Source organism: Corvus hawaiiensis, chromosome 14, assembly GCF_020740725.1.
Source record: "Corvus hawaiiensis isolate bCorHaw1 chromosome 14, bCorHaw1.pri.cur, whole genome shotgun sequence".
Taxonomy (NCBI): Eukaryota; Metazoa; Chordata; class Aves; order Passeriformes; family Corvidae; genus Corvus; species Corvus hawaiiensis.
In genome coordinates, this window is record NC_063226.1 from 22,449,712 (window position 1) to 22,475,804 (window position 26,093).

Consider the following 26,093-nt stretch of genomic DNA (forward strand, 5'->3'; position numbering starts at 1 on the left):
ACACAGAGGTTCTGCCCCACAGCCAGGACCCCCTGGCATCCCATCCCTCACTGTTCCCCAACATCTCCCAGCTCCCTGAGCGTGCCTGGGAGCCCCCAAATCCCCCAGGAACTTCCACCCATTGCACATGGCGTGAAGATGCCCAAAGCATGGAAGAAGCTCCCTGCGGTGCTGGCAATGCCCTGGAGGCTGAGGGTCTCTGGCCAGGGCAGAGGGGGGGATCTGCTCCTCTCTCCAGAGTGGCAGAGGATTCCCAGATGGATCTGAAGAGAGGGGAGGGTCAAACCATGGTGATCCCATGCGCCAGGGTCTCACACACCCAGCTCATGCTTCCCAGGAAAAGCGTCTTCCAGAGCAGGCATCGGGATCTGGGGGCTGTGGAAAGGCTGGGGCAGGGCCCGGCTCAGATCAGGCAGTGGGAAACGTGGGGTGGATGGGGAAAGGGGCAGCCAGAGCTGTGAACCCGGGGTGAAGGGGGTCCCTGGGGTGGGGGTGAGCCCAGGGATGCTCCAGGAGGGATGGAGCACTCCTGTCACACTGCTCTTGCTGCAGGCAGAGCCATCCTTGCTCCGAAACACAGCAACTGCCACAAAGGGGGACACGTCCGTGTCCCCTGCCCCGGGGGGGGGGCAGCGGGGTGTGCCTGGCTCAGGGACCACAGACCCAGAGCTGGACACCTCACAAGGAGGGACCACGTGTCCACTGGGCAGTTTGTGATTGTCCACACGGGGAGGGAGTGAGAGCCTGGGAGAGGCCGGGCTGCTCCACAACAAATACCCAGGAAATGAGGCCCAAAGGAAGGGGTTCGGCTTTGCCTGTCCTGCTCACCTCCTCCCTTTCTGAGGGACATCACCAAGCACACATCCATGGAAATCAGGAAATGAAGTTGGTTCATGGTTCCTGACTCCGTTTCCCACTGACAGGTGCCATGGCTCACCCTCATTCCGTGGTAATTTGGGAAATGCTGTGAGAAATGTGCAAGATCTCCAGGGCATGGCCAGAGAAGCAGATTGGCCACTGCTTTCCAGGACACCACAGGCCAAAGCAGCTTCACCAGGAATCATTCCAGGAGGCTGGAAAGAGGGTGAGGATCCAGCCTCAGTGTTGGATGTAGCTCCTCCCCCACTGCTGGTGTCCCAGGAAATTTGGGGGGACGGTGGGATTTCAGCTGGGAAAAGGCATGAGAAAATCACACGCTCCTTGGGGAAACCACGTCCCGACCCTCCTGGGAGCAAAGCAGTCTTCATGCTCAGAGCAAGGCTGAAGGTTTCCTCCTCCCCAGCTCCCAGAGCGATCCTGTGCAGGAGCTGCGCTTCCCCACCGCCGGCTCCCACGAACCGGGGCTGCTCGGGGCGCAGGGGAGGAAGAGCCACCCATGTCCCGCAGGGAACAGGACACAGTGCTGGTGGGGACCTGGGGGATGGGGACAGCTTTCCTGACAGCTCCCTCAGGACCCTTGGAGTGCCATCCCCGTGTCACCACTGCCCGGCTCCCCCCACGGCCGGGTTTTGCTGACCCAGGAAAATCGATAGTGGCTGTCTGCCGGTGGCCAGCCCGAGAGAGAGAGGGGCTGGGGCGGGGCGGGAGATGGAGAAGGTGCAGGGGGACCCCAGGGACGTGGGGAAAGGCAGCAGAACCACGTGGTGGGAGAAGGTTCGGATGGAGGAGACTTTGAAGGATTTGTCCCCCACCTTGGGGGGTCTGGAGGATTCACCCTGAGGATGCAGCCCCCTCCTCCTCCTCCCGCCCCGGAGAGCCCCGGCTGCTGCCGGAGCCGCACGGAACCCGCGGAGACTCTGCCTAATGCGGATCACTTATTGACCCTGCGGAGCCGGGGGCGGGAGAGGGAGAGGAGGAAGTGTAGGGAAAGAGCTCCAATTAGCAGCACCAGGGCCGTATTTTATCCTCTGGAATGGGTCCCGGGCCAGTGGGCAGCGAGCCAGGGCAGGGGCTGGGGAGCACCTGGCCCAGCACTGAGCTCTGGGACCCCCCAGAGCATCCCTGCTCACCCCCAGGAAAGCCACCAGTGCCCACCAGTGCCCACCACCCTCCTCCACAGGGCTGTCAAGCACATAGGGGTGGGAGAAGAAAGCCAGAGCTGGGAGCCTCCCAAGCGGTTTCTGGGACCATGGAAAGGGACAGTGACCTCGTGCCAAGGATGGCCATAGAGACACCTTCCTCCTCGGCCACCTGCGCTCTCCTCACCAGACCCAGACGCCCATGGTTGTGCTCTGCATCATTGAGGCAGTTCCCTTTCCCAAAGCACTGAGATGCTGGAAGTGATGAGGGAATTTGCTGGGATCCCTGGAACAAACTGGCCTGGAGCAGAGGAGCAGAGGAGCGGCAGATAGAAGCGTTGCTGGGTGACCCCAGGGAGGAGGTTTGGGAGCCGCTTAAGTTTGTCTTGGCTGCGAGAAGTTGGAGTCTCCGGCACAAGGACCATCACCTGAGGGGTGAGGGGGACACCCACATTCCTCCTGTCCTCCCCTCCCCTCCTGTCCGAAGCGGGTCCCCAGGGCCCCTCACTGCTGCGAAGACCACGGAGAGTGAAAGGCTCCATTGCAATGGGCAGACGGCCCCATTGCCTCCCTGCTGCAGCATTTCCCACCACGCCTCCCCTCTGCTACCTCCTGCATCCTCATTTACCCTGCAGATCTCCCAGGGACTCTTCTCCTGAGCCCACTCAAATGTTTCTCCCAGCCCAGGGATGCTAGGGAATCAGGGGGTGTCACCTCTCTGGAGTCACCCCAATATCCCAAGGGAGATGCTCTTCCCAGAGGAGCTTCAGAAGCTTCCCGAGCTGATCCTGCCCCCACCGACCCTTGCCTTGAACCACATCCCAGTCCCCTGACAGGGAGTGGGATCACAAAACTCCCAGCTCCCCCACCCATGGCACATACTCCACACCCCATAAATATTTCTCTCTCCTGGGACATATTCCAGCTTGGAGGACGGAGAGACTTTCCAAGCTAATGGCTCGTGGCAGGAGCCATGGGCTAAGCTCCCTACATTGCTCAGAGCAGTGAGCACCCCCTCCTCTCCTGCCTGAGGTCTGTGACAGCCTCAGACATCACTGGGTGGGACCATCACAGGTGGAACCTGCCTGGATGGAGAAGGTGAGGTTCCATGAGAGGAGCACAGCCCACACCTGAGCTCGGATCCGTGTGGGTTCTCCCTCTCCATGGTCCCATAGGCGGGGTGAACCCTGGGCCAGGAGTTTGGAGGTGACACCAGGGCAGGGAGAGGGAATCTGGGTGGCAAGGAGGCATTGTCCTTGTGGATGTCCCACCAAGCACAGTCCCGTGAGCTGGTGACAAAGGCGGGAGCAGAGGGAGCAGAGGCAGCTGGCAGCGGCGGCCCCCAGGCCAAGATAATCGGAGAGAAACCATGACGCAAGGCTGGGGGAAGTGGGGTCCTGGCCTTTCCCAGGCTCTGCCGTGCTCCACGCTCCACTTCTCTGCCAGTTTATCAGCCACTGGAGTGCGACCAAGGGAACATCAGCCAGGACAGAACAAACAAACATCCGAGTTTGGGCTTCCTTCCTTCCTTCGAATAACCAAAAAAAAAAAAAAAAAGAGAGAGTGAGAGATGGGGAATTCAATTAAATTTATAAAGACCAAAACAAGTTAAATAAATAATCATTTGTGTTTCCACGGGGACATGATGCATTCCTGGGAGTGGGAGCTTGGCCTGGGGGAGAAGCAATGCTGGAGCACCAAAGGCAGTGATGCCACAAGTGGCCCCACGTGCAGCCCATCCCTGCGTCCAAGGGACCAGCACAAGTCCCTTGGCTCCGATAGCCCTTGGACCACCAGAAATTCTCCCTGGATTCCCAGGTCCCTGACACACAGCCATGGCTCACCAGGAACGCACAGCCTGTTTGCAGGGGAAGTCCTGGTGGGAGAGGTTGTTTTCCTCTTTCTATGTCATTCCAACAGCAAGGGTAGGTCAGGAGCAGCCAGCTGGAGCTCCAGTCCGTGCACCACTGGGTTGGGTTGGGTTAGGTCAAGGCGGGTCATTCGTGCTGGGTTACATGGATCATTTGCATTGGATTGTGTTGGGTGGATCATTCATGATGGGTTGTGTTGGGTCAGTTGGGTTGGGTCACTCCTGTCGGGTTGGATTGAGGTGGGTTTTTCATGTTGGATTACATTGGATCATTCATGTCGTGTTGGGTCATGCTGGGTCATCCGCATTGGGTTGAGGTGGGTCATTCATGTTGGGTTGGCTCATTCGTGTTGGGTTGGCTCATTCGTGTTGGATTCGGCTGGAATGGTTGGGATGGGTTTTGTTGGATCATTCACGTCGAGCAGGGTTGAGGTGGCTCATTCATTAAACAGTTCCAACACCCACAGCAAGATTTTTCAGAACTTTTGTCCCATGAGCCATTTCCAGGAATATCCCCTTGGCTCAGCCACCCTGGGTTACTGCTGCTCTTGTGGAAATTGCCACAAGATTTCCTGGAAAATGTGAATTCCCCGTCCTAACCATGTCCAGAAACGTCCCCCATGCGCAGAGAGAAACCTCCGTGTGCCCTGCACGTCACCCAAAGCTCTGTTTGACATCAGCACCACCAAGGCCGCCTCAGGAAGTCCTGGGGCAGGGAAGGGGGATGGATTTCTTGCACGACTCAGCTGAGCAGGCCCAGCGGAGGATGCACCTGCGGGATCCGGAGTCCCTTTCCTCCGCGCGTGGCCACGGGAGCCCCACGGTGCGGGACCCACGGCAGGGCCTGGCAGGGCCTTTCCCAGGCACAGGGCTAATTCCGTATCCCCTGCACCGGATGCGGGATCTCGTCACCAGCGCCCGCTGGAGAAGGGAAGAGCATTGTGTGGGCTGTTGCTTTTTTTAAAGCCGTTTGTGACCCCGGGAGCAGCGTGTGAGTGAGGAAGGAGGGGAGAAAGGGGAGGGCAGAAAATTCCCAGATCCCAGCTCTCCCTGGGAAATCCCCAGAAAGTTCCCAGGCACTCTCTTTCCCAGCACATGCGTTCCTACGTGCTGAGGCCAAGCAGCAGGTGCATCCCCAGAGCACCACGTTCCTGGGGGGCACGTCAGCCTCCTCCAGGAGGGTCCCGGCGCTGCCTGTCCCTGTCCCACGGGGCCCTGTGGGGCACAGGAGGAACCACAAATCCCAGTGAGCTCCAGAGACCACCGTGCTCCACATCCTGAAGAGAAACAACCCCATGAGCACAACCCACGGGACACCCCAATGCTGCTGCACTGCCCATCCCAAATGCAGCCAGTGGGACACCACGGGAGAGGGATCTCCCCTCCCCAGAGCCCCCCAGGGCCCCCAGCCCTTCAGCTGAGGCACAGTTTGATCCCGCCTGCTCGCATCCGTCGCTCCCGTCGGGAACACGTCTGGATCCCGCGGGCACCCGGTGAGTCCCCGCTGGTCTGAGGGGCTGTGCCCGGGCACGGAGGGACAGGGACCCGGGCTTCCTGCCAGGAAGGGCCGAGCACCAGGCTGCTCATCGCATCCGCTGCCTCCTCCCGGGAGCCGGTACCGGGGCGCGATCGCACCCCGGGAAGGGCCCGCGACAAGTTCTCATGGAGGCCGGGATGCCTCTGCCGTGAGCTCACCCAGTGACTAACTTATCTCCCGCGGGAGCTGCACCGAGGTTTTGGGAAGCAGCAGATCCCCGACAGCTCCTCTGCCTGTTCCAGGCGCCGCCCCCACCCCTTTCCTGAAAAACACTCGGAAATCAGGAATCCGCGGTGGAACCAGCGCGTCCTCTCGCTGCGAGGACAATGACAGCGAGCGGCTCCTCTGCCCACACACCCGGGAGTGCCACGGCAGGGAAGCTGGAAAGACTCAGAACACCTGGATTTTGGAAAACCAGGCATGGAAATTCCGGCGCGGCACTGGGGAGTAGCTCCCAGTGCTTCCCTGGGGCAGTTTGTCTGCACAGGTACCGGGGAGGCAGCGCTGAGATCTCATCCTGCCCCATTCCCACCCCAGGAAGGCACTGCTGGAATCTCATCCTGCCCCATTCCCACCCCAGGAAGGCACCGCTGGGATCTCATCCTGCCCCATTCCCACCCCAGGGAGGCACCATCACGTTTAAGCACAGAGGAAGGTGTCCCTAGAAATGTTCCGTGCCAGGTTGGACGAGACTTGGAGCAACCTGGGGTAGTAGAAGGTGTCCCTGCCCATGGTAGGGAGTTGGAACGGGATGAGCTTTAGGGTCTCCTCCAACCCAAACCATTCTGGAATTCTCTGTGCCTGACAGGTTGATCCTGATCCCCAGGTAACCCCCCAAGGGCTCCAGTGTCACCACCTGTCATCTATTCTCCCCCCCGCCGCCAGCGCCGTGTCCCCAGTGCCACCTGCCGCTCCCACTTTCGGCTCTGGAGCTCTTTCTGATCCACCAAATCAATCCCTGCGGGTGCTTCGTGCTGCAGAACAACCTGGAGCACCAGGGACCGGAGCCACCGCCCCGAGGGTCCCGGCGGATGCTCCCCGGGATGCTCCGGGGCATCTCCGGGGCATCTCCGGGGCTGGGCACGCTCTCCAGGGAGGCGGTGGGAGCGCAGGGCCGGGGGTGGTGGAAGGGGGGCGAGGGGCAGCGGTCGCCACCGCCGGGCCGAGGCAGCCCTCCAGCGGGGAGCCGCTGCCAGCCCGGCGCACACGCCGATGTTCCGGTGCGTTTGGATGAAAATCAGCGGTTTGTAACCCAAAAGCTGGTGTGTGTGTGTGTGTACCCCCGGCACCGCAGCACCTGCAGCGGGGCAGGACGGGGACAGGGACAGGAGAAGGGAGAACAGTGACGGGGAAGGGGTAGGCAGGGACAGGGACAGGACAGGGATGGGAGCAGGGAAAGGGACAGGGACAGGGAGGGGGACGAGGCGGGGGCAAGGCAGGGACAGGGACAAAGGCAGAGACAGGGACGGGAACAGGAACGGGGATGGGGAAAGGGATGGGGACGGGGACGGGGACAGGGACGGGGAAAGGGATGGGGACGGGGATGGGGACGGGGAAAGGGATGGGGACCGGGACAGGGACAGGGATGGGGACGGGGACAGGGACGGGGAAAGGGATGGGGACGGGGAAAGGGAAAGGGATGGGGACGAGGACAGGGACGGGGATGGGGACGGGGACAGGGACGGGGCAGCGCCGCTCCCCTCCCGCTGCCCATCTCCCCGCCTGCCCGCCAGGGGGCAGCAGCTCTGCAGGCACCGCTCTATGCCCCGAGCCCGTCACCGCTGGCGCCGTCCGCACGCTCCGGCACCCGCGCGTCTCCCTGGTGCTGCGCGGCGCTTTATCCGCCCTTTCCCCGATCTCTGTGCCGCCTCCGGCGCTCCGTCCTGCTCCTCCCGGGGCGGCCCCGCTCCGACCCGGCCCCGTCACACTCTTGTTTCGGTCTGGTCCCGCTTCCCGCCGGCCTCCTCCCTCCCCGCCTCTATGGTTTGCGGACGCTCTGCCCCGCGCGTCTCTATGGCGGCGGCGCTCGGCGCGGCGGCCCCGCCCCGGGGCGGCCTGAGGCGCTCCCGGCCCGGCCCCGCTCCCGGCCCGGCCCCGCTCCCGGCCCGGCGCCGCCGCCGCCCGCGGGCTTTGGGGCCCGGCAACGCCTCTCCGAGGCGCCGGGGCCGCGCCGGGGGGCCGGGGAGCCGCCGAGGTGGGTCGGGGGCCGAGGCGGGGCACGGCGGTCGCGGTGCCCCGCAGCCCCGGGGCTCGGGGGCTGCGCTTGGGCCCCCTCGGCGAGGGACCCGTTTGCAACGTCGTTTTTTTTCCTTGTTTTTTTTTCCTCTTTAAAGGGTCAACGAGACGCCGGTTCCCTCGGGCAGCAGCGGCTGATGTGGAGAAGCTCCGAGCGGCGCTTTCGGCCTGGTGGGCGCAGGGAGGAGGAGGAGGAGGAGGAGGAGGAGGAGGAGGAAGGAGCAGGGAAGAGCCGGGAGCAGCCGCGCAGACGCTGCGGAATTCCCTCGGGCAGAGCCGCTCCGTGATCCATCCCGCATCCCCGGCCCGGCTGGAGCCTCGCTCCATCATCCCCCAGCTCCAGGGTCCCAGGTAACGACGGGCCCGGGGCTCACCCAGGGATTACGATCCCATGGAAAAGGAATGGAAGGCTGCAGCTCGTGGGCAGAGCTGTTTTCCCTCATTCCCTGGAAAAACACAACCCCTCCCTGCCCGGGAGAGCTGCCTGGCTCCTCTTTGCCCGGGCAGGACCCAGAGCATCAAGTGATTTAGCAATAGGAGTTTATTCCAGTGACTCCTCTGTGGGGGTTCTACCACCAGGGCTGGCTGCTTTGCTGGAAAAAAACAGGAATTGGGACTTGTTTCTGTTGAGCTGTGTGGCCTGGAAAGGCTTTGCTTGGGAGAGATGCAAACAGGAGGCTGGAATAAGGTTCTGGGAATGGGGCCTGGAGTCAGGTGGTCAGTGTGAAACATGGGGTGAGCAGATAATTCCCTTTGCTTCCAGGAAAATGAAGTAGCTGTGAAGCTGGCAGTGCCTGGGATGTCTTTATTAGCTCCTTAATTTCATTGAAATCCCATGTGGGGAAGGGCTAGAAGGGGAATCTGGTTCCTGACAGCTGAGATCTGATGGAGTTGTCTGCAGGGTGAGGGCAGGAGCTCAGCAGGGAACAGCCAGTCTGCTTTTTGTCTCTGTGGTAATTAATTGTAATTAACTGAGTCAGCTCAGGCTGTTAAACTCTGCCTGTGTCCTGTCCAAGAGGTGCTGCCATCCTGGGGGATCTGGTTTGTCACCTGGGGTTGTGCTCTCGGCTCCTCTGGCTCTGGCAGAGCCCTCAGGGCAGCTCAGCCTTTGCAGAATTCCTCTTTTTCTTGGTGTTCCTTCACTGCAGGGAGAGCTGTCAGGTTAAAGGATCCCAGAGCATCAAAACCCAAATTCTCTTCTCTCACTTTGAGCTGTTGTGCTACTGACATCTTCCTGTATGGATCAGAAACCTTGGCTCTAGCCAGGTGCTTCCAGAAGTAAAAATGGCCATGTGAGTGTGAGCAGCTGAATGTTCGAGATGTTTTTAATGGAAAACTCCCAATTTTTTTTCCAAGGAGCTGCACAAACAGGCTGGGAGTGCTGGAGCAGGGCAGGGAGGGCAGTGGGGTCATCCCGTGCCCAGGAGGGTTTGGCTAAAAGCTGGTGAAAGCCTCCAGATTTGTGGGGTTTCTCCTTTCTTAGATGTTCCCGTTGCTGAAACTATTTGGTCACTCATTTTTGCACCATTTCCTTTGCCCAGAATGGGGACTGTGGCTTTTCCTCAGAGAGGTTAAACCCAGTTTTGTTTCCTTAAAATGTTTCTTGTGAGACAAACTGCAGGGCCTGTGAAACCCAGCCTTCCTTTCTGCTCCTTCCACAGCATCTCCTGTCCTTTTTCTCCAGAGACTGATGGGAATTCCTCAAACCACAACAGCGTTGAGGTTTCTGCTTTTCCCTCCAGCACTCTTCTCTCCTTCATCCTGTGTGTTCTGTGCCTGCTCCTGTGTCACCCAGCTTGTGTGTTTATGCACTGAGAACTTGATGTCTTCTCCCTCCTGCCCTTTCTCTTCGAATTCTGAAGGAAATGTTCTCTGGAATTCTCTCATTTCACTGCTGCCCAGGTGTCTGGACAGCGTAAAGCATAAAGGTGAGGTAGCAGGAGGTGCAGGAAGAGAGTTTGCTGTTCACGTAGCTCATCCAGCTGTTAGCTCTGATGAAACAACAAAAAAATGTAAATCCTCCCTAATCATACAGATTTTGGGGGGTTTAATGCCTCTTAGTTTTAGTATCTCTTGGAAAGATTGAATTTAAGGCTCTCAGTGAGCTGCCTGTGGTGTTTTCTTCCAGTAAGAGCAGCACGAGATGTCCCTGATTAGGTTTAACTATCTGGGTCACTTCCCATTACCTGTGTTAATTCTCTGCTCAGTTTTGATACTGGGAGAGGAGGAGATAAAAGAAATGTGTGTGGAAAGATCAAACTAAGGCTGGAGCTGCCCCAGGCACAGGCCATGTGCTAAATGGGTTTGTGGGTGAGCCTTTCCTGGCATTTTGGGTCCTGTTTGTGTGTGCAAACAAGATTCCTTCTGTTTTCCAAAAGGCGAACTGGACAGAGCTTCCCTCTCTCAGATAATCTTAAGCTTTGTGAGTCGTTGGTTCAGGCATTTAAATAATTTCTTTAAGCTTTTAAAGCTGATCAGCATCAGGGGCAGCTCCTGGAGTTTGTAGCTGTAGGTTTTATTCACTTGGTTCTGAGGTTTGTGCATCAAATGGGGCTCGTTCCTTTTCCTACCCCAGATTGTCAAAGCTGGGGAGCGGGAACAGGAAATGGATGTCTTGGAAAAGGAGGCTGGAGCCAGGTGGGGGTTGGTCTCTTCTCCCAGGTAGCAAGGGACAGGACAAGAGGAAATACCCTCAAGCTGTGCCAGGGGAGGTTTAGGTTGGATGTTGGGAAAATTCCTCATGGAAAGGGCTCCATGGCTGAAGTGTGTCAGTGTGCCTCAATCTCAGACCTTCTCTTCTGAAACATTCCCACTTCTTCTCCCTGGAGATGTCTGCATTCTTTCATGCCTGCCTAACAAGCTGTTGGCTGGGAGTGCGGCACCTCTGTGGATTTGGTTGTTATCAGCAGCTTTTGAGATCTCTGCAGAGCAGAAGCAGCGTGGACAGCCAGAGCTCCAGTGCCTGGACTCTCCAGATAAGAAAATGAGGGAAAATCAGAAGTCTAGGATAAGAAATGCTTTCTGAGCCTGTGTCTTATCCAGAGAGACCACATTTCAGTGCACTTCAAAGTGCTGTTAAAATCCTGCTGGGTTTAGACCTGGCCCCCAGAAATTCATAAACATGACAGGCATTTAGACTGAGGCTTCATCTCCTAAAACTTGTCAGGTTTTTGTCCTTGCTCTTTGCACTGAAGAGTTGTTATAAATTTCCCTCTGAGAAATTGTCTTCTAATCTCTATCCTAAAATTAATCACGGTGGTTTCTCCTCCATGCCAGCTGTGTCCTTCACCAGCAGCAGAGATCTTCCTCCTCCTCATTGTTTTGCCTGCTTTTTCTAGAACTGACCTAATTACTGGATTCCTCTGTTACTGCTTCCCTAACCAAGGTCACTTTGCTTCCCCAATTGCTGCAGTTCCATCCAGGAATGGTGAATTCAAACTGGGAATGCTGGAGGGGGGACAAGACCCTCAGAGATGAGGCTTTGCCACTGTTTTGCACAAGAGTGTTGAACACAGCTCCTGGAATGGCTTTGCCTGGTAAATCACAGAATTGTGGAATGGTTTGGGTTGGAAGGGGCCTTAAAGCTCATCCCATTCCACCCCCTGCCATGGGCAGGGACACCTTCCACGATCCCAGGTGCTCCAAGCCTCGTCCAGTCTGGCCTTGGGCACTGCCAGGGATCCAGGGGCAGCCCCAGCTGCTCTGGGCACCCTGTGCCAGGGCCTGCCCACCCTCACAGTTTGCTGGCATCTCCTTTGTGTCTGCTCAGGGCTGTGTCCTGCTGGGGTTTAGGACAGAGTATCACATCCAAGTCACCTTGTCCCCTCTCTCCTGACTGCCAGGATGTGGTGCCAGAGGCTGGCGTGGCTGCTCCGGGGGCAGCGTGGGAGCACCGGACGTCGCTGGCCGTGGCTGTCCCAGGACCTCGGGCCCGTCCCGGCTGCCCCGGTGCGCTGCTGCCCCACGGCCCCGGCGGCCCCCCGGTGTGCCTGGCAGCTGCACCAGGACCATCTCGGTAGGTGTGCTGGGTGTGGGTGTTCCTGCTCTGACCAGGGACAGCAGGGAAAGTTTCCAGCCCTCGTTGCCTGGAATGATTTGTGTTTTCCTTCTGGAATAGCCTGCGTTAGAGGGATGCACACTGGGGCTGTTTCATGTTTCCTTCGGGAATTCCCAAAGGCAGGATGGAGCAGCCTTGTCTTCTATGACAAGTGAGGCAGTGCTAAATCAGTAATCAAATCCAGGGATTACAAAGTCTGAGCTTTGCCCTGTCAGGCACCATTTTCTGTGCCATGCTCAGGCTCTCCATGGCAGAGACCCCCTCAGCTCTGGTGTGTGCCCACCTCTCCTGCCCCACCTTGTGCAGGGTGATGGCAGCTGAGGCCAGCAAGACCTCAGTACTCCAAGTCACCTGCAAGCAAAGGGAATTGCTCAGCATTTCACACAGTGGCTCCAAGCAAAGGAGCCAGGCCTTTGACAAGATCCTCTGCCAGGTCTTCCTCACGTGACAAGTTATGTCAAGGGGTACCACTGCATCCCCTGTAATTGGGATGATAAGGTGTGGAACTGGGCTTCAGTTCTTGGCTTTGTTTGTCCTCCCTGTTGCCCCAAAGCATCCTCTGCTCCCATCCCTGGCAGAGCTGAGGTACGGGAGCACCCTGATGCGCCTGGATTTCGTGTGGCTGCGGGACCACTGCCGCTCCGCCTCCTGCTACAACGCCAAGACCAACCAGCGCAGCCTGGACACGGCCAGCGTGGACCTGGCCATCCGGCCCCAGGCCGTGCGGGTGGACGAGACCACGCTCTTCCTCACCTGTGAGTCCTGAGCACCTCCTGTTGTGGAGGGAGCTGGATCCCTCTGTGCTGGGAGAGGGCAGCTTTATCCGGAATCTGCCTGTCTGGGAAGAGACTGAGCTGTGAGCAGGCTTTAAACGCTGCTCTCGCTGTGAGCACAGCTCAGCATCAAATTGATGTGGTTTTCCTCCCCCAGCCCTTTCTGTGTGTGTGCAGTGTCTGGTTTGGTCAAGCTCCCCCAGCAGTGCAGGTGGTGAACAGATGGGGCATGGCACGGTTGGTTCTCTTTCCTTCCTTGGCCTGTGTGAGCAGCTGTCAGCCCTGCTCACGATGCCCATTTTCCATCCTTTCTCCTCACTTTCCCAGCTGCTTTCTTCCTTTTGGTGGAGCTTGCCTTTACTTGAGGGCTTGACTTCAGAGCTTTGATTGTCCTTGGAGTCCTGTCAGCAAAAGCCAAAACCACTGCAGATGGTTGGCTGGGAATTTGGAGGGGGTTGCAGCAGCTGCCCTGAATTTGGAGGGAGCTGTTGCAGCCACCCCAAACTGGAAGGGAGTTGCAGCCGCCCTGAATTTGGAGTTGCGGCAGCAGTGGCAACACCTTTAGGACTCGTGCCCTTACAGATGCTATTTTGGGTGACAGCAGGGTGCAAAGAGCCCATCCCCAGACAGGTGACAAGGGTGAGGCCTGTCCTGGGCTGACGGGTGCCACGATTTCAGGCTGGTCAGTGGCATTTGGTGACTCTGCCCTTGCCCCTGTGCCAGGGCCGGACGGACACGTGACACGGTACGGGCTGGAGTGGCTGGTGAGGAACAGCTACGAGGGGCAGAAGCAGCAGGTCATGCACCCCCGGATCCTCTGGAATGCTGAGATCTACCAGCAAGCCCAGGTCCCCTCCGTCGACTGCCGGAGCTTCCTGGAGACAGACGAGGGGCTGAAGGAATTCCTGCAGAATTTCTTGTTGTATGGGATTGCTTTTGTGGAGAATGTCACTCCCACCAAGGAGGACACGGAAATCTTGGCAGAGAGGATCAGCATCATCAGGTATCTGGGCTATCCTGGGAAGGGTAGGCTTGTTCTCTTTTTGTTTGGAAAGCTGCTGCCTCCTTACCCTGTGTTTTCTGTGCCACAGCCTGGTTTGCAGACAAACGCTCTGGGTCTTCTACAGCCTCTGGCTGCTCCACTTCACCTGGGATGGAGGTTCCCACTGTGGGATCTGCTTTATGGGAGAGCTGGGAGTCACTCAGTTATGGAGCTGCCCCAGAGCATCCAATGACTTTTGTGATAGTGGGACTGTGCAGAGGGGAGGGGCTGAAGGAAGTGGCTGTCTGGGAAGAGCAGAGCTTTGCAAGGAGAGACGTTTCCTGTTATGACTTGAGGGGTCGTGAGGGCAGCCTGGCCCTGGGAGCCAGGGAGATCAAAAACAAGTTGGAGCTCTTGCTAAATAAAAGCAATGAGAGGAGTTTGTGCTGGCTGTGACCAGCATGGCAGGCCAGGGGCTGAGTTTGGGGCCTTGTCCAAGCTGTAGAAAGTTTGATTTGCCTGGGCCCATTGGAAAAGAAGGGATTCCTGTTAATGACATAGAAACAAGGGGCTCCAGGGAATATCCAGCCAGCTTTTGTCTCCAGGCACCCTCCCCCTGTAGCCCCCGAGTGCTGTTTGGCCTTGCCTGCTGTCCCTTCCCTGCTGTTCTTGCTGGCAGAGGGAGGTAGTGAAAGCAGGGTTCTGGGAAGAAGGAATGGAATTATTGGGCAGCCCTGTGTGGATACAGGTAAGGGCTGGCTGCACTCAGGCAGCTCCTCGTGTCACTTCCATGATTGGGGATGATGGTTGGTGTGGAAACATTAGCATTTGTGGAGGGGAAGACTCGTCACCAGCAGCCTTTTGGGGAGGAAAAAGAGGAGTCGAACACCAGAAGAGGGATTAGAAGCACCATCCCTGACAATTTTCACAGTTGAATTTTGTGAAGTTGCTTTAATGACTCTGTGCATGGGACAGAGGGGAATAACTCAAGTGCAGGGGAGGCTGTGCCTTACCCGGACACTGATCCGTGATAAGTGCCCGTCTGTTTTCCAGGGAGACCATCTATGGCAGGATGTGGTACTTCACCTCTGACTTCTCCCGGGGAGACACAGCCTACACCAAGCTGGCCCTGGATCGGCACACGGACACCACCTACTTCCAGGAGCCCTGCGGGTACGAGCTGCTGCTGCTGCTGCTGCTGCTGCTGCCCAGACACGGGGGGCAGGAGCAGGAGGGAGCCACAGCAATGCCAGCACAATGTCCTTGTCTCCAGAGCTCCTGATGGGATGTACTGCCGCAATTCTGGGGCCTGTCTGATCACAGAATCCCAGATTGGTTTATGTTAAAGCCCATCCAGTCCCACCCCGTGCAGGGGACACCTTCCACTATCCCAGGTTGCTCAAAGCCCCATCCAGCCTGTCCTTGGACACTTCCAAGGATGGGGCAGCCACAGCCTCTCTGGGTTTGGATTTTGGCCGACATGGGCTTCATCCTGCAGCTCCTGAGGTCTCCCAGACTCATGTCACTGGGTTCGGGAAGCAGCACAGGCAGTTTGCTGCCTCCTCACCCAGCAAAACGCGTGGGATTGGGTCCGGAGAAGCAGCAGGTGCAGGTGGTGCATCCACCCACACCTGGCCGTGTCCTTGGGGAGCACCTTCTGCCCAGGGACAGGCAGCCATGGTCATTCCTCTTGGATTGTGTCTCCACGCAGCATCCAGGTGTTCCACTGCCTGAAGCACGAGGGCACGGGCGGGCGGACGCTGCTGGTGGACGGGTTCCACGCGGCCGAGCAGGTGCTGCGCCGGGCCCCGGAGCACTTCGAGCTGCTCGCCAAGGTGCCCCTCAAGCACGAGTACGTGGAGAGCGTGGGCGGCTGCCACAACCACATGATCGGAGTGGGGCCGGTGCTCAACGTGTACCCCTGGAACAACGAGCTTTACCTCATCAGGTAACGCCCAGGAGGCCTCTGGGGAGGAGAGCACCTTGTGGGGGTGGTTTTCCAGGACATTCCATGGACTAAAAGTGAGTGTGTCTTTGAGGAGCAGGGGTGAAACCACAGAGCACCCTGTGTTCCTCCCGCTTTAGAGGAAGCGTCAGCACCGCTGATACAGAGATGGGTGTCGGTGCTGAGCTTTGATTTTTCACTCCTGGCATTCTCCCTTCAGCTCCAAGCCCTCATCCCATTCCATTCGAGATGCAGAAGAATTCAGCCCTTCTCTGGAGAAGCCCCTAGAAACTCTCCTGCCACGCAGGGAGCAGGGAGAGCACAGTGAGCCCTTCCAAAGGGATCTTGGGCTGATTTTTGAAACTACAGTTTGGCTCCGTTCTGGAGGTTGTCCAGCACTGCTCTGCACTTCCATTCTAAACGGCTCTCAGTCTTGCCATGTCTTTCCATGGAAAACCAGGAAGAACAGGTTTACACTTGATAGTAAACTCCTCTTGCCCTCAGTGCCGTGTTCCCAAAAGTCCTGTGCTGGCAGCACAACCTCTCTGGTCACCTCCACAGCCTCCCTTAAATACCAGCTAATCCCACGGGCTCCTGAGGTTCTCTTGGAAGCAGCTGGAGCCACGTTGGGCAGTCTCTTGTCTCTGCTCTCCCTGCAGGTACAACAACTATGACCGTGCCGTGATCAACACGGTGCCCCATGACGTGGTGCGCCGCTGGTACCACGCGCACCGCGCCCTCACCGCCGAGCTGCGCCGGCCCGACAACGAGCTCTGGGTCAAGCTGAAGCCAGGCAAGGTGGGACCTGGAGCTGCATCCTCTGGGATTGGTCCAGGGTGGGACTTGGGAGCTGAATCCTGTGGGTTTGGCACAGGGAGAAAGGCAGGGTGCTCTGTGGGTGTGCCAGTGTCTGGGCACTGCCAGATCCAGCAGTTTTCCTCTTTCTGGGTGCTCTGAAGTTACAGTAGTGCCTCTGTGTGTGTGTTTCCCTCCTTTCCTGAAGCAGCATGAGCTTCCAGGTGGGGCAGAGATGTGTAGTTCAAGCTCTGCCTCCGAGGAAAGTTAGTCCCAGTTTCCAGCCTCTGAAATGAGAATCCTCAGGAGCAGAGAGGCTGGAACACTAAATGTTCAGGCTTTCACTTCTTCCAGAAGAAATTACAGTTCTGAGGTTTTATTTGAGCCGTTGCATGGGTAGGTGACACTGCAGAGGCAGGAGGTCAGGGCTGCCCCATGCCTGGAAGTGTTCAAACCCAGGTTGGATGGGGCTTGAAGCAGCAGTGAAAAGGTGTCCCTGCCCATGGCAGGGGGTAGAACAAGATGGGCTTTAAGGTTCCTTCCTACCCAAGCATTCTGGGATTCAGTGACAAGATGGCCACTGTCTGTTGCTGGTGAACTATCTCCTCTCCAGTAGAAAAGCAAAGAAACCCCAAAATGTGTTTCTGGGCTGGCTCCAGAAAGAGCTGTGCTGGATGCCATGAGCAGCTGGCTGTAGCCTCACCAGTGCCAGTGTGGAACAGGAGGCTCATGCCCACTGTGGCACACCCTTACCTGCTTTTCCAGTCTTCAGGGATCCCCAGGACCTGCCTGCCAGAGGCTCCTGGCCCTGCCTGCTGTGGTTTCTCTCCTCCTGATGCCCTTTTCCCTTCCCTGCAGGCCCTGTTTGTGGATAACTGGCGTGTCCTGCACGGCCGGGAAGCGTTCACGGGGTACCGGCAGCTCTGCGGCTGTTACCTGACGAGGGACGACGTGCTGAACACCGCCCGCCTGCTGGGGCTGCAGGCCTAGCTCAGCCCTCCAGGGAGCCGGGCAGCCCCCAGTCCCACCCCTGGGAGAGGCAGGAGCCCCCCAGTCCCACCCCTGGGAGAGGCAGGAGCCCCCCAGTCCCACCCCTGGGAGAGGCAGGAGCCGCCAACCCCGCTCCGTGCCAGGCCGGCTGAGCTGGTGCCCCCCAGACACTCCAGGCCCTCTGTGCCGGTGCCTCAGCACCACAAAGACACTGCAATACCTCAGACACTTCCACCCTCCCCAAGCAGCTCCCAGGGCTTGCTCAGGAGAGGGGGAAACCAAAGGTTGTGGGACCATTTTTTGGGACCACGCTCTGCCTTTGAGCACAGGCAGCTCTTGCTGTCCGTGCTCGCAGCCAGGGTGGCTCAGCTGGGTTAATCCCTCCTCGGGAAGTGCTCCTCCAAGCACGTGCCTTCAGGATCTGGAAGCTTTGCATTATTCCCTGTTTGGCCTTTTTTTCAGCTGCCAGTTTTTGGGTACTTTTAGGAGAGCAGAATGGAAATCTCTGGGGTCTTGTCTCTTTATCACTGATCCAAGCCAAGCTGCCTGGAGAGATCCTGGTGTACTTTGGGCATTTCTGAGAAGGTTTAGGTTAGAGAAAAGGGAAAGGGAAAGCAGCAAGATCTGCATGTTGGGAAGCAGAGGTGACCATGTTAGGTGAGGGATGGAATTCCCACTTTTCCTTGGCTTCCAGTCCTGCTGTGCTGCAGTTCCGTCTGCCTGTTGCACTGCACTTGTGTTGAGGGCAACGCTCAGCAGCCACAGGGCTTCTGACAAACTTCCCTCCGTGCCTCCTCTTCCATCCTTTCTTAAGGAATCGGCCTTAGGTCACCATCACACTCTCTGCTGCACAAACCTCACTCTTTGGGTGTATTTTTTCCCCAAAATTCTCCTACTCTGAGTGTAACTCAGAGGTGCCTTTCAGCTTCTGGGAGCTGGGGAAGTAAACTGAGATGTGACACACTGAAGGGCCACGGGGTAAGGAGCAAAAGCAAATCGTGCTGTTACCGAATTTTTCATTCTGCCCTATATTTTGGGGTGTTCCCTCTGCTCTGACCAGACCCTAAGGCAGGGCTGGGCCCGCTCCCCCTGGCTGTGCTGTGTGAGGTGCTCTGTGTCCTCAGGGCAGGTGCACAGTGCTAAACCTGCTGCCTTTGTTCAATCCAAACACTGAATGTAGAGATCCCGGCGCCAGGACACTCCTGGAATCTGCTCTGGCTGTGGGGTGAGCTCCCTGATGCTCCCAGTCTCAGTGTTCCCAGTGCTTCCCATCCCCAGTGAGCCGCGGGGAGTCGGCAGGGCTCAGAGGGATTTCTGAGCCGAGGCTGGGCAGGTGGTGCCTGGTGAGCTGCCCTGGGAGATGCTGCTCCCACTGGCGGCCCTGGATCCCGGCAGGAGCCTGGATTCTCCTCGGAGCAGAGCCAGCTGTGCCGATTTTAAAACTCAGCAGGAAAATTAAGCCCCCTCCAGCCACTCCCTTTCCGTAGTGGAGGAAAAACACTAGGAGAGATTCTGAGTTGGAGTCACAATTTACTGAAGGAATCGCCATAATCACAACGATATTAATAAAAGCTTGTACAAAAAAGAGAATGGTTTGCCCACAGAAAGGGTATTTTCCACCAAAAGGTGTCGCCGGCCCCCCGGGCCAAAGGTGAGCGGTGCCGCCGGAGCCGCCGATCGATCCCGGCGCGGTGCCGGAGCCAGCGGCAGCTCCTTCCCAGCCGGGGAGCGGCCGGCGCGGGGACAGCGGGAGCTGCCGCTGCTGCCCGGAAGGGCTCTGGGAGGGGAATCGGCGCCGAGGGAGGGGAGCCATCGGCAGGAGAACAGGCTGGGAATACCCGCGGCACCGGGAATCCATCCCAGGGCTCAGCCCCCACGGTACAGCCGCACCTGCGGCTCTCAGCACGGCGTGGGTTTTCAAGGGGATATTTGAGATCGGGGCGATTTGGGGCCGTGTTCCCTTGGCAGATGCTGCTGTGCCGTCCCGCCGAGCTGCTGGGCACCGCCTGGGTGCTCCTCGCAGGTAAGGTGGCCCCGGGCTGGGTTGGGCTGGGAGCCGGGGCCGGCCCCGGGGCTCCACGCCGGGTCCTCGCCTCTTCCAAACCCCTTCGGAGCCGAGCGTGGGGAGCTCTGGGCCAGACTCTTTAGGTGGGTAAAAGGCTTAACGTGGAAGGCAAAGGTGCGTTTGTCCAGGGGGAGAGGAGGAGGAAGAGCCAGGCACAGCTCCGGGGATAAAAGTCTGCTGCAGCCAGATTTGTGGTGGGGCTGATGGGTGTGCTGACACAGAAACAGAGGGATATGTGTTAGCACGTGTGTTTGTGTCAAAAATATGTATGTAAAGATACGTGATGTTTTTAAAGCCACAAACTTTACTGCAGTCAAACTCGTGTGAGCATTTTCACTGTGCTCCTTCAATAGGCACTGGCTGCCTTGAAACACAGACCGTGGAATGACAGGAGGGTTTGGGTGGAAAAGGACCTTGCAGCTCATCCCATTCCACCCCCAGGATGTACCAAGCCCTGCCCAACCTGGCCTTGGACATTTCCAGGGATGGAGCAGCCACAGCTGCTCTGGGCAGCCTGTGCTGGATCCAAATGGACGGAGGTTTTCAGGATGAGCATCTAAAATAGAAAGGAAGCCCAGTACCCCACAGCTTGATTTTGGGATGGTGTCAGGGAGCTCTCAGTGTCTGTAGGATGAGTTTTGGCCATTGCAGCTGTAAAAGATTGAGTGTTTTCCTCTTTCCTTCAGCTCATGGTTCTGTTCTCTAGAAATAGTGTTTTCTCAGCAGAAAAAAAGGACATTTTTCAGAGAAAAAGACTTTTTAGTAATTAAATTGTATTTTCTTCCTCCACATCTACACTTTGGGGGCAGGCAGGCATGAAAACACCTGCCTTTTGAGGTTATAAGTGAGAGAAATTAAAATCTCCCGATGAACTTGATTCACCTGGATTGTCCCACTTCTTTTCCTTCCCACCTGTGCTGCACCATTCCCTGTGGGAGCAGCAGGAGTTTCCAGGGCCGTTTGCCTGGCAGGTGCAGTGGGAATGTAGGGGAACAGGTGCTTATCAGGGCAGGAGCTGAGAGACAGGGCCGAGAGCAAACACAGCCTGTGAGGATCCCTGGGCCACCCTGCCCGGCTCCAGAGCCACAGGAGCTGGGAGCTCTCCCCCTCCCTCTGCCCCTTCCTGCCCCTCTCCTCTTTCCTGGAATCCTCTTTACTGGGGATGGGGCTCTGGGAGCTGTGACCTCCCCACAGCAGCTCCTCCTAAAGTCCTTGAGCAGCTCTTAGAGCCCCAGTCGTGACAAGCCCAGAAATTTCGGGAAGATGGCTGCATCCTGCACTGCTGGGAGCATGTGGACACATTCAGCCCCAAACAAGACCAGGAATTTTGTGGCTGTCCCACCCCTGGCAGTGTTCAAAGGCAGGCTGAACAGGGCTTGGAGCAGCCTGGTCTAGGGGAAGGTGTCACTGTGGGTGGCAGAGTTGGAATGAGACGGGCTTTGAGTTCCCTTCCAACCCAAACCATTCCAGGGCTCTATGCATTGGGAATGAGCCCTGGATATCAGGTCAGTATGACAAAAACCCAGGTAGGAGAAGCTCATTCCACCAAAGGGACACCTTTCCCCGGAGCAGTTTCTCCCAGCCCCATCCCCACCCCTCTCCTCCCTCCAGGGCTGCTGGTGCCGTTCCCTCCGGCTCTGGAGGCAGCGGAACCTCCCCAGCAGAGAGCCACGGCTGCGGTGGGATCCTCCGTGCTGCTCCCTGGGCTGGACAACGTCACCCACAGCGATTCCATGCAGTGGGAATTCCGCAGTGGCAGCAGCTCCCACACCATCCTGCAGCACCGTGGCGGGGCTCACCCCCCCGCCATCCACGCCCCCTACGCAGGACGAGCCGCTTTCCATCCATCCAATGGATCACTCACGCTGGAGGATGTCCAGGAAAGCGACAGTGGCACCTACAGAGTGACTGTCAGCACAGGAGACAGGAAGAGCCGGGAAATCCAGCTGGAAGTCCTCCGTGAGTGCTGGGGCTGGGAGGGAGGAGTGGGGCGATGGATCCAAGAAGAATTTGCACAGGGACCAGGAGCCAGACCAGGGGGGTTGGAGAAGGGATTTGAGCCAGGGCTGATGGGCCAGTCCTGAGCGTGTTTGCACCTGTCCTGTGTGGAGACCCTGGAAAGAGGTTCCCAACCCGTCCTAGGGGAGCAGATCTGGATGTGCTGCCCAGTGAGACTTTCCAAGGGCCTGGCTGGGACAGAGGGACAAGTTCCATCCTGGAAAGGCAATCCCCTCCCATTTTCCACACTTCAGTGCAGGGCTGGAGGGACTGATGGGAGGATAAAGGGACGATGGAGGGACTAGTAACAGGATGGAAGAACTGGTGGGAGCACGGAGGGACCAGCGGGGTAAGGGAGGGACTGGTGGGCTGCTGTGACTCTGCCACCTGCAGGGTTCCTCCCCCGAGCCCTTTGCCAGGGGTCACCTGGCAGAGCCAGCGGAGCTGAGGTTTCTGGAGAAGCCACCACCCCTCAGCCCAGGCTGTCCCCCTTGCCCTCTGCAGGCGCCAGCTGCCAGCACAGAGAAAAGAGGCACTTGAAAGGGCCCAGAAGTCCCTCCTCAGCACTGCTCCCAGCAATTCCCTTCATTTGCTCCGGCTTATCCAGCCTCTCACTGATCGCTCCATGGCCATAATGCCACCGCAGCCCTTCACCACCCACCTCTCCCTCCAACCACACGCAATCCAAGTGGGATCTGCTGCCTTCCCTGCTATTTTCTCATTTCCTGACGCATTTCGAAACGCTCCGTATTTACCCACATCCATTAAAAGCAGTGATTCAACTGGAAAAAAACCAGTCCTGCAAAGTGCAGCAGCAGGATGGACTTCCCCAGGGAAATGCTGTGGTGGCAGTTGCAGCCCACGGGCCCATCAGGGATGCTCCAGGTCACGTTCACTGGCACAGGGTGCCCAGAGAAGCTGTGGCTGCCCCTGGATCCCTGGCAGTGCCCAAGGCCAGGCTGGACACTGGGGCTTGGAGCAGCCTGGGATAGGGGAAGGTGTCCCTTCCCAGGGCAGGAGTGGTATGGGATGAGCTTTAAGGTCCCTCACACCCCAAACCATTTTGTGGTTCTGTGTCTGAGAGAAGTGCTGGGGCCTCTGTTCCCTTTCCAGGGTCCGTGTCCCGCCCTCAGCTCTGGACCAGCGCTCTCCTGGCTCGGGCCACTGGCAAGATTGTCTGTGAGGTGGCAGAGGGCAGAGTGGACAACATCACCTGGAAGAAGGATGGGCAGCCACTTCCCCCAGCCAGAGTTTCCCGGCTCTCCAGCAGCCGCAGCGTTCTGTACCTGAGGCCAGCCCAGAGGTTGGACTGCGGCTCCTACTCCTGCAACGCCAGCAACGGGATAAGCTGGCAGGAGAGCTCCCTGAACGTCACCATTGAAGGTCTCACCTCCCACTGCTCCTCCTGCCCCCCACCCTTCCCTGGGGATGCCTCAGGGGTTCCATCCCCTCCCTCAGCCTCCTTCCCCGGGGGGTGGTGCCCACACGCTGTGGACAGGAGCTGCCCATCATGGGATGATCCGCAGCCATTCCCAGTCCCTGATCCCACCCAGGCACAGTCCTTGGCAGGAGATCGGCCGTTCCCTCTGGGAGCAGCTCCAAAATGATGGCCCTTGGCCAAGGTGATGTGAGCAGGACACGGGCGGGAGGGCGGCCGGGAAGCCTGTGGGGAGCACCCACCCCAGGCTGGACATCTCATGAAGGGTATTTGGCCACCAGCTGGGAGATAAACGGAGCATCCCTGAGGTGATGGAGGATGCCTGCGGCCACCAGAGCCGGTGGCGCTGGTCCTGCTGATGTCCCGTGTCCTGTCCCTCGGGGTCGCTCTTTCCCAGGTCTCTCCCGTCTCCTGAAGGACACCCTGAGGATTGCGGTGGTCGCTGTGGTCTTCGCTGTTGTCTCGGCCTGGGGATTAATTATTCCCGTTTGCCAGTCCGAAAAGCTCAGGATAAGTGAGTTGGGGGCAGCGGGACCCCCTTTCCCTTGTCTGGTGGGGGAGAGCAAAGAGCGTTGCTGCGGGAACCCCCAGGTCCTGGGATACCCCACAGCATCGGGGTGGGCACGGGCTGCGCCCCACCCTGAGGAGGGACTGGTGGCTGGCACGGGGTTCCCGGAGGTCACAGCGCTCACCCCGCTCTGCCCTGGGTTTTAGGGGGGGAGCTCTGGAGGTGGCTCAGCTCCTACACCTGCGGGTTGGTGTGCATCGCCTGCATCCTGGATGGCACCGCCGGCATCCTCTGGATGTGGCAGGAAGGTCAGAGGGGCTGCGGGGCGGTCTGGAGGGAGGGAGGACAGACCCCGTGGGAGATGCAGAGTCCGGTGGGGCCCAGAGAGGGAGGCAGGGGGGACAGGGGAGTCAGGCCGTGGAGTGTGGGGTGATTGACCCCTGCAGAGCAATTCGTGATCCAGGTGTGATCTCCAGGTGTGATCTCCAGGTCGGGGGGAGCCTGCGCCACCACGTGCATTACGCACCCCCTGGACAATTGATGCAGTTATTCCCCTTTTCCCCAAGCCCGTTCCCAGGATGAGTCCCAAGGACAGTAAAATGATCAGAGAATGGAGAGGCCGCTTGCAAGGAAAGGCTGGGAGTCAGAGGAGGGTGGGGAGGGATGTAATGCAGGGTTACCAGGTGATGACAGGGGTGGCAGTGTAACATCGGGGTCTCTGCCTCGTCCCGTTGTCTTTCAGGCCCTTCTGTTGCTGTCATCCTGCCCGAGATCGCCTTGAGCTACCTCACCGTGGTCACCTTCCTAGTGGCCACCACCGTCATTTTCCAGCCCACGGATTTCAACCATCTGAAGAGCAAAAAGGGTGAGCGGCTCCACCAAGGATGGCCCAAACTGGTCCAAGGGGGGTTATTCTGCCCCAAACATCATCCCTGACTTTTTAAAATGAGAACTCCTGTGCTGACTCAGGCTGGTGGATCCCACAGCAGAGCCTGGGTGAGGCCAGCCCCCCACCCGCACCCTGGGACGCTCCTCCACATCCCTTTTCCCGTCTCCCTCTGCAGCACAGCGCACCATGGGCTACGCCGCGCCGGGGGCCGTGGTGACCGTGGTGCTGACCACCACCTTCCTCATCAAGAACATCTACCACCGCCACGGTGAGCAGAGATCCCCCAGGGGCTGCCCCGAGGCCACAGCTCGTGTCATCCCCACGTCCCTTCAATTCGGCTGTTGGAGATGAATGTCAAAAAACCAACCCAGCAAACCGGGATTTTCGGGGAAGTGAAATCTTGGCAGGAGAGAAATTCAGTTTCAACATCCTCCATCTATTTTATTTTCTATTTTGTGTGTGTGTGTTTTCATGGTGGTAACTCACCTTCCTCCTTCCCCTCCCCCTGCTCTGTGCTGGCTCCTGTTTTCTCCGGCGGCAGAAGAAGGATGCGCCGAGTTCATGAACGTGACCATCCTGGTGGTCAGCACGGCGGCCGTGTCGGCCCTCCCGCTCCTCGCCATCGGCCTCTGCTGTAAGTCTGCTCCTTCATCCTCTTCCCAATGCCTCCAGGTCCCCACACCATCCAGCAGGAATCATTTAGAAGTGCTTTATTTGGCTTTTGGAAGCCCTCATGGCCAATGGGCCCCACTGACCGTTTCCCTCCCCCGGTACCCCAAGCACAGCACCCCGTCCTTGGTGCCTCTCACACCTTCTCCTGATCTGGAACAGATTTGTCCTTCACAGATCACACCACGCAGGGCTGGCGGAAGGACCGTGACGTCTGTTGGACGGACAAAGTCAGGTAGATCCTTTGTTCCTATTTTCCACATAAATCCCTATTTTCCACATGAATTTGTACATCTTGAAGTGAAAGAGGCAGGACAGAAACCACCCTGTGTTTTGGTGTAAGACCCAGACCCCGAGGAAGATTCAGCCCAGCACTGCCTGGCAGCCCCTGGGTTCATGCTGGGTTCAGGGGGACACTCTGGTGGGGTCCCCATCCAGCAAAGCCCTTGAGACCCCACTCAAAGCTCCCCCTAACAACCTCAGCCTGAAGCTTTCAAGCCTTAATTCCTCCTGGATTCATGGATTAACAGAATGGTTTGGGTGGAAAGGGAACTCTAAGATTATCCAGTTCCACCCCCTGCCATGGGCAGGGACACCTCCCACTGTCCCAGGCTGCTCCCAGCCCCAATGTCCAGCCTGGCCTTGGGCACTGCCAGGGATCCAGGGGCAGCCACAGCTGCTCTGGGCACCCTGTGCCAGGGCCTGCCCACCCTCCCAGGGAAGGATTTTGATGCTCAGCCTGTCCCCCCTCCTCTTCCTTCCAGCTCCTTCGAAATGTCCCAGCCAGGCACCAAGGACCCCGTTCCCAGCTGATCCATCGGGCTGGTTCTCCCTTAGCTGAGCCAGCCCAAGCCTTTCCCCAGGTTGAGTGGGCTCAGGGCTCTCAGTTTTGGTTCCTCTATGATCCTTGTAATAAATGTCCATGAAATTAACCTGATTCTGCCTTTTTTTTTTAAATTAAAACAGACCCAGGGGAGGCCAAATGCACATTTCCCCTTTCTTTCTCCGGAAAACCAAGGCCTGAAGCCCCTTTAGCAGCAGCTGCAGGAGTTTCACTGGTTTATCTTTATTTAATGTTTGTGGATAACCCAAGGCACCCTCCCCCTCCTTCCACGGCTCCCCGGGCAGATATTTCAAGGCATGTTTTGGGGTGCTCTTCCCCTAAATCCATCTGCTGCCTGTCCCCTTTAGTATGGGGCCAGGATTTGGGTGCTCCCCACAAGGTCCTGCCTGTGCACTGGGGCTGGGGAAGTCTTGCTCCTCGTGGCCAGCAGGAATGTGGATCCTTATCCCTTTTATCCACTATTCCTTATCCATATTATTA

At 58.1% G+C, this 26,093-nt stretch overlaps 2 protein-coding genes across 4 annotated transcripts; both read left to right on the forward strand.

The window, feature by feature from the left end:
- Positions 1-7,546: 7,546 nt before the first annotated feature.
- Positions 7,547-18,792, forward strand: TMLHE (trimethyllysine hydroxylase, epsilon). 3 transcript variants are annotated; one of them, XM_048319095.1, is made up of 10 exons: positions 7,547-7,619; positions 7,759-8,011; positions 11,073-11,196; positions 11,503-11,675; positions 12,296-12,472; positions 13,214-13,493; positions 14,526-14,645; positions 15,184-15,420; positions 16,077-16,215; positions 17,071-18,792. In XM_048319095.1, exons 4-10 carry the CDS (start codon positions 11,504-11,506, stop codon positions 17,200-17,202), a joined length of 1,257 nt encoding a protein of 418 aa, XP_048175052.1. In that variant the 5' UTR covers positions 7,547-7,619; positions 7,759-8,011; positions 11,073-11,196; position 11,503; the 3' UTR covers positions 17,203-18,792. The 3 variants fall into 3 exon arrangements, with proteins under 3 accessions (XP_048175052.1, XP_048175053.1, XP_048175051.1); XM_048319094.1 differs by lacking the exon at positions 11,073-11,196 and having other exon boundaries at positions 7,553-7,619; XM_048319096.1 differs by lacking the exons at positions 11,073-11,196; positions 11,503-11,675.
- A 77-nt stretch (positions 18,793-18,869) lies between these two features.
- Positions 18,870-25,706, forward strand: LOC125333267 (hepatocyte cell adhesion molecule-like). The gene is made up of 10 exons (XM_048319093.1): positions 18,870-19,225; positions 20,879-21,226; positions 22,379-22,648; positions 23,101-23,217; positions 23,418-23,519; positions 23,954-24,076; positions 24,276-24,368; positions 24,642-24,734; positions 24,947-25,004; positions 25,534-25,706. The coding sequence occupies exons 1-10, from the start codon at positions 19,171-19,173 to the stop codon at positions 25,580-25,582; spliced, it is 1,308 nt and encodes a 435-aa protein (XP_048175050.1). The 5' UTR covers positions 18,870-19,170; the 3' UTR covers positions 25,583-25,706.
- Positions 25,707-26,093: the final 387 nt, after the last annotated feature.

Excerpts from the sequence above, each read along its gene's own strand:
- LOC125333267 (XM_048319093.1), top strand. The coding sequence starts at position 19,171 with ATGCTGCTGTGCCGTCCCGCCGAGCTGCTGGGCACCGCCTGGGTGCTC. Across the intron at positions 22,649-23,100 it reads CCTGAACGTCACCATTGAAG|GTCTCTCCCGTCTCCTGAAG; the intron begins GTCTCACCTCCC and ends GCTCTTTCCCAG. Across the intron at positions 24,369-24,641 it reads GAACATCTACCACCGCCACG|AAGAAGGATGCGCCGAGTTC; the intron begins GTGAGCAGAGAT and ends CTCCGGCGGCAG.
- TMLHE (XM_048319095.1), top strand. The coding sequence starts at position 11,504 with ATGTGGTGCCAGAGGCTGGCGTGGCTGCTCCGGGGGCAGCGTGGGAGC. Across the intron at positions 12,473-13,213 it reads GACCACGCTCTTCCTCACCT|GGCCGGACGGACACGTGACA; the intron begins GTGAGTCCTGAG and ends CCCCTGTGCCAG. Across the intron at positions 15,421-16,076 it reads AACGAGCTTTACCTCATCAG|GTACAACAACTATGACCGTG; the intron begins GTAACGCCCAGG and ends CTCTCCCTGCAG.